Here is a 6,000-nt window from a genome sequence, read left to right as displayed (position 1 = left end):
TGACTCCAAAGAAAGCAACTTTTTGCTCTTTCTATAAAAGCGTTATAGATAGATAGATAGATAGATTACAACAAAATCCCCACAACAAAAACAACTCAATACAGAAAATGACAACAACTCTTTCTACCTATTGTCTCTCACTTCACTTGTTGCTAGTTAGTAAAATAACTTCCCTTCCCTGCAGCACTGTAATAAAAGTAACAGACACAGCCTTCATAGTTCATCCTTGACATTGTCGCTTTTGGTGTCCCCGGTGACTTGTTCCGGTGGTGGCTGTGGCGGCGATGCAGCTGGTTTCTGGAGCTTAAATGGTATTGAAGCATGCTTCTTGATGAACTTGTAGAATCCCACTACTGTACGCTCAGTCTCGACCGGTATCTGCCACAGAATAGATCGAGGCCACAGTAAAGTTTGGTATTGACTCAAGCAAATCGAATTCCAGACTGTCATACAGAGCATGTAAAGCATGGCTTACCGGATCCGAGCTCTTCTTCCCGGCTGGGAAGAAGAGAATTGTTGGGAATCCATCGGCCTGCAGGTAAAAGAATCCGACAATTTCATTTATTTGAGAGCTGAATCCACTCACTGAACACGGATTATGAAAGGACCTTAATTTGGCCATTGATGCAAGATTACTTGTCGATAGTTAAGGGTGGGTGGGTCCAATATGAGAATACCTTCGCCCGTGGGTGTTCATTTGTGGTTCCATCCATTTTAGCTATGACGAGAGATTCAATGCTGCGCAAGTGCTTGGCAAGCTTGTTGTATGTTGGCTCGAGGGCTTGGCAATGGCCGCACCAGGGTGCGTAAATCTACCCCCATTTGTTGAGAAGAAATTGTTTAATATGACTATCACTATTTCAAAGACGTAATAATTATGAAGAATATAAGGTACCTCAAGAAGGACATCTTTCGATTCATCCAGAACAATATCTTCAAAGTTATTACCAACGACGATCTTCACATCACCATCATTCTGTAATTTGAGAGGCAGAGGAAATGTCAACAGCAAATTACATATGAATTTCATCAGACTAAAAAATGTGAGCATAACTAACACTCTCGGGAATTGGATCCGATTTATAGATTGGTTTCAGCTTGTCTTCCAAGAAATCATTCCCAAACTCCTGATAAAATGATGGAAACGGTGTTCTTAGTGAAGATTACAACAGCCCAAATGAACCTAGATTTATAAAGCATAGTAAATTTAAACCAACAGAACAGAATTTAACCTTTAACTTTTCAAGCACAATTTCTCCTGAAAATGGGTACTTTTGAGTATCATCACCTCCTGCAAAGCCCACAACCTGCAACCAGAACTCATAAGCGATTATAAATCCAATCTCCTAGATTCCGAGATCATTTTCTTTATTCTAGACTTGGAGATCACAAAGAAAGTTAAGAATTTTACTGCAGGTGAATCTGTCACTCCAAAAAAATCAGCTACAGGCCTTCCCACGGCTTCATTGTCAATGTCAACCCGTACAAATATAAGCTGTGCATCAAGTGGAAATAACAATGAAAATGGTGCAAGTAATTATGCCAAGTGCCAACAAAGATATTAAAATGGTATAGTAGAGATAGCTATGTCGTTAAATATCGATTTCCTGGTTGTGATCCATCAGAAACGCGGAAACGAGATCTATCCTTTCAAATCAATAAAATGGAAGTCCACAAGTAATTTTAACAGCAACTAATTCCAGTACCTTTCCCTTGAAAAGCTTTGCAGCTTCTTGGAATGTTTGAAAGACCTCTTGTGAGTCATTCGAAGAGGCAAAGAGCAAAACCTGAACAAACATTAAAGAGTCTTTATTCCAGCAACAAGAAAGACAAAACACCAAGCAAGACATACGAATTTCTGTGGACTCAACCATGAAAAAGAAGTGAATATAGAGTAAAACTGTGGAAATGGCTACTAAACCTGCTTTTTAATCGGGCTTTCAAATATTATTGGAGCACTTTCTCTACTGAAAGTTGTCACTAGTGGAAGCTTATTGGTAGAAACAAATTTAAGTATTTCAGACTTTTTGAAGTTCCCATCTGCCAAAGAGTCGCAACAAATTTTTAAGCAGTAAAGGACAGATAGTTTTAAAAACGCAGTTCAATAGGAACCAACCAAAAATGGTCACTTTCTCAGGCTCCTTCTTTAATAGGACCATAGCAGGACGGTTCACATCAGCTTCCAAGTGAAACATCTTGGCAACATTGGGATTTATTGTTTGGTAGAAGTTAACACTATCATCAAGCTTTGATGCAGCAGTAAACTCTTGACTGTCCACACCCTGAAATAGTTATATTGTGAGGAAGTGTCGAATTCCAATATCTAGATAAAGGAAAAGAGAAAATAGAAATAAAAGCAACACTGGCGAAATGAGACACAATATCAAAATTTATTTGATACAGTAATTAAATCACAGCTATCCAATATCACACTCTTAATAGTCAATGATCAATGATTGCTCAACTTAGTAGAATTGCATATTTGTCATTTCAATCATAACAAGAAGAAATAACAGAGGGTAAAAGGAATATTCCAGGCGGATAGTTTATATCTAAATAATGGTGTTGATAGGATAAAGAAATAAGCAAATAAAAATAAACATCATCTTCGTTGAAGGGTCATATAAATATCCATTCAAACATAAAGAAAATGTATCTACATTAACAGAAAATTAGCAAATTTAATAAATGCAAAAATCATAATAGGCAAAGTCAGAACATCTTACCACCAATGAATTGAGGAATGCCAAAACAACCTTATTCTCAGATGTTAATATATTCTCGGCATCCTCTGTCGTTGTTATGTTGGATATACCAGGCCCAATTTTCTTCCTAATCCAGGTAACAATAGCATCTCTGCATAGAGAGTTTTGTAAATTTTCAAGGAATATAATTCAATCAATGGCATCAAGCTTCCAAAATAGAACCAACATCAGGTGCAGCATGTAAATTTTGTGCACATATATACAGTCATCATCAAAATTAGCTGAAGTGGCTTGAATCTATGAAACGAATACTTGCATTTCTCTTTCAATTAATTCAACATTCCAAAAGACAGAGATAAACAAAAAGCTCAAACTCAATGCTTCCCTGCATCAATGGTTGAAGGATTCTGAGGAAATGGAACATAAAAATCAATAGATTTTGCACTTCTATTAAACTTCATTCTCATATTTCAATAGTTCTCTTCCAAATCCTTCCATCAAACATGTGACAAGATGATATATAATCTCTAACATTCTATATCTTTAGTTAGCATTTCCTTTCCCTCCTCAAAGCTTCAAACTAAACACATGGCTGTGCCAGATCAAATCGTTTTACAATATTCAAACCTCAACCAGTTCTCTAAGATATCAAGCCCCAGAAAAAGAGGGCGATGGAATCCATCACCTTAAAAACTACAATGCAAATATGAACTAGCTTATTAAGAGCTACTTCCTTTAGTTTCATCTATCCAAGCCTTACATTTGGTATCATGAAATTGAGTTCTACAATGCATTTCCAGCTCTAATTAATGTGCACTATGAAGTACTATCAATACGATCACCAAGAAAAATGCCTAAACTGAATTCCTCGTACCTCAAACAAGGGAAAATGATCAATCCATCAATAACTTCTTAAGTCAGAAAATGGCATAGAAATTGAATTGAGAAATGATATAGAAGAAGAATCTCACTTGGTGCGATGGCCAGAATAAGTTACATGCTCTCCATCGACAAAGAAGTAAACAGTCGGAAACCCCTGAACTTCATAGTTCTCAGCCAGGCCATTCTCCACCGTAGCGTCCACCTTGGCTAGCTTCACATCCTCCCCCTTCAGTTCTGTCGCCGCCGCCGCAAACTCCGGCGCCAGCTCCTTGCAGTGGCCACACCACGGGGCGTAAAATTCCACCATCACAAACTTATTATCGTCGATGAAACTGCTGAAATTACGATCGGTCAAAACGACGACGTCCTTCTCATCGAATTTGGGCATTTCATCCTCCTCATTCTCGCCCTCGTGGTTGAAGTCCGACGGTACCTCGAAATCGTCGTAGCTCTCAAATTCCTCATCATCGTTGTCGGAGTACTCGCCGTCGGAGTGGTGGTGGTCAGCAGGCGCTGCGTCGGCTGAATCCGATTCCTCGAGAAAGCTCAGATCTTCGTCCTCATCGTCGGCGGAGGAAATGCGGGAGGGGAGTAGAGAGGAGAGTAGCAGGGAGGTGAGTGCTAGAACGAGCAGCAGCCGAGCCGCCATTGGTGCGATCCAGAGAGGAATGAGTTTTGACTGAGATCGGACGATGGACAGTGACCCGATGGTATGAATGTGAGAACCGGACCTTAGACGACGTCGTTTTTAAGTCGGTCTTTGGTTCGTGCTCATCCCATTTTCCATATTAAGGAAAAACCCGTAAATATGTGTAAAACCGGAAAATGGTAATTAGTAGCACAGCACAGTTCATGCACACACACGTCCTATAAACTATAATACTTTTTTCATCGACCAATTGTGTATTTATTTATTTTAAAAGAAAAATATGTAAAAATAAAAATAAAAAAAAAAAAAAAAAAAAAATTAAATGTTAAAAAAAAAAAATAGTACTCCCTCCGTTCAATAAAATTAGTCCACTTGAATCCGGCACGTTAAAAAAATATATATATTTTATTGAAAAAATGATAAGTAGTTTGTGATATTTTTGAATATTTAATAGAAATTAAACTAAATAAAGAGAGAAAAAGTAATAAAAATTAATGATATTTATCGTAAATAAATAAGTGTTCAATAGAAGGTAATAATTAAATGTTTGATTTGTTAACTTTGTCAAAATTTATAATAAAATAAATTCAGCTAATAAAAAAGAAAGTGAAAATAAATTTGTAGAACGAAGAGTATTTTTTTATTAAAAAACGAAACTAGAATAAATTTGAATGACAATAAAATAAATAAATAAAAAAGAGGAAGTACTTGTTTTTATTTGTTTATTTACCAAACAAGAATCAAACTATTCAACTATATATTTATTTATGAGATAAGTTCATTTGATAATATATTTATTAGATTATTTTTTAAAATTATACTAATGTACATGTCGGGTTGGGCCAAGCACGGTCCAATTTTGGTAGACCCAGTCACGACTAGAATGTTCAAAAATAATTTTTTTTGTATCGAATTCAGTTCGAAAATGACCATAATGTTCAAAAATAATTTTTTTGTATCGAATTCAGATCGAATTTTCGAACTGTAATTATTTTTGTCGACTCTGTTGTCCAGTGATATATATACTCCTAATTCATAAAATATATTTTAGTTATTATATTTTTATTAACTCTATTTTTTACAATGATATTATATAATTGTATTGCATACTAAATTATAAAATTTATTTGAATGTGACATAAGTTGATACATTTGCACTATTCTTATAGTGGAATTCATCCAAATATGTGGTTATTTGACCTGTACGAATTTTAATAAAAGTGAGTAATAATTGTTACTTTTTCCTTTTACAGTAAAAAGGAAAATGCAAAAGTATAATCATTTTTACTTAAAAAAAAAAACAAAAAACAAAAATATTTTTTATAACAACCCTAAAATGAAAGTGTAATCTTTTAATCTTAATTTATTTATTTTTCACCATTGTTTTCCATATTGTTTGAGTCACGTTGGAGTTTTTTAATTGCTACGACTATTACACAGTTGCACTTCTTCTTCCCGTAGATGGATGTAAAAAATGTATTTTTGCATAAAAAAATTGGGTAAATTATATAACACATCCTTGTATTTTACTAAAAATGCACAAAATATTCTATATTTTATTTATTGTGTGAAACTCCCTTGTTAATGGAAAGTTTGTATGAAACACCCTCATTGTCCAAAATTAATGTTTGGTTTGAAATAAAGACTTGAATTACATAAGTTTTATACAAATAAAAAACTTAAAAAATATTAAATAATTTTTTTGAATAAAATAAATAAATAAATAATTGATCAATCATTGTGATCAATTTATTTTTATAAGTT

At 34.6% G+C, this 6,000-nt stretch overlaps 1 protein-coding gene across 1 annotated transcript; it reads right to left on the bottom strand.

Moving 5' to 3' along the window:
* Window positions 1–4,313, bottom strand: LOC127239323 (protein disulfide isomerase-like 1-4). Its single transcript, XM_051257418.1, has 12 exons — window positions 3,677–4,313; window positions 2,727–2,856; window positions 2,117–2,282; window positions 1,922–2,040; window positions 1,707–1,787; window positions 1,412–1,495; window positions 1,233–1,307; window positions 1,059–1,127; window positions 896–976; window positions 678–812; window positions 476–532; window positions 1–378 (listed from the first exon to the last, which is right to left on the bottom strand). Exons 1-12 carry the CDS (start codon window positions 4,234–4,236, stop codon window positions 214–216), a joined length of 1,722 nt encoding a protein of 573 aa, XP_051113375.1. The 5' UTR covers window positions 4,237–4,313; the 3' UTR covers window positions 1–213.
* Window positions 4,314–6,000: the final 1,687 nt, after the last annotated feature.

This window comes from Andrographis paniculata, unplaced genomic scaffold (assembly GCF_009805555.1).
Source record: "Andrographis paniculata isolate CXL003 unplaced genomic scaffold, ASM980555v1 Contig77END, whole genome shotgun sequence".
NCBI classification, from domain to species: domain Eukaryota; kingdom Viridiplantae; phylum Streptophyta; class Magnoliopsida; order Lamiales; family Acanthaceae; genus Andrographis; species Andrographis paniculata.
The sequence above is the reverse complement of the archived record's forward strand: the minus strand, read 5'-3'. Positions and strand labels throughout refer to the sequence as shown.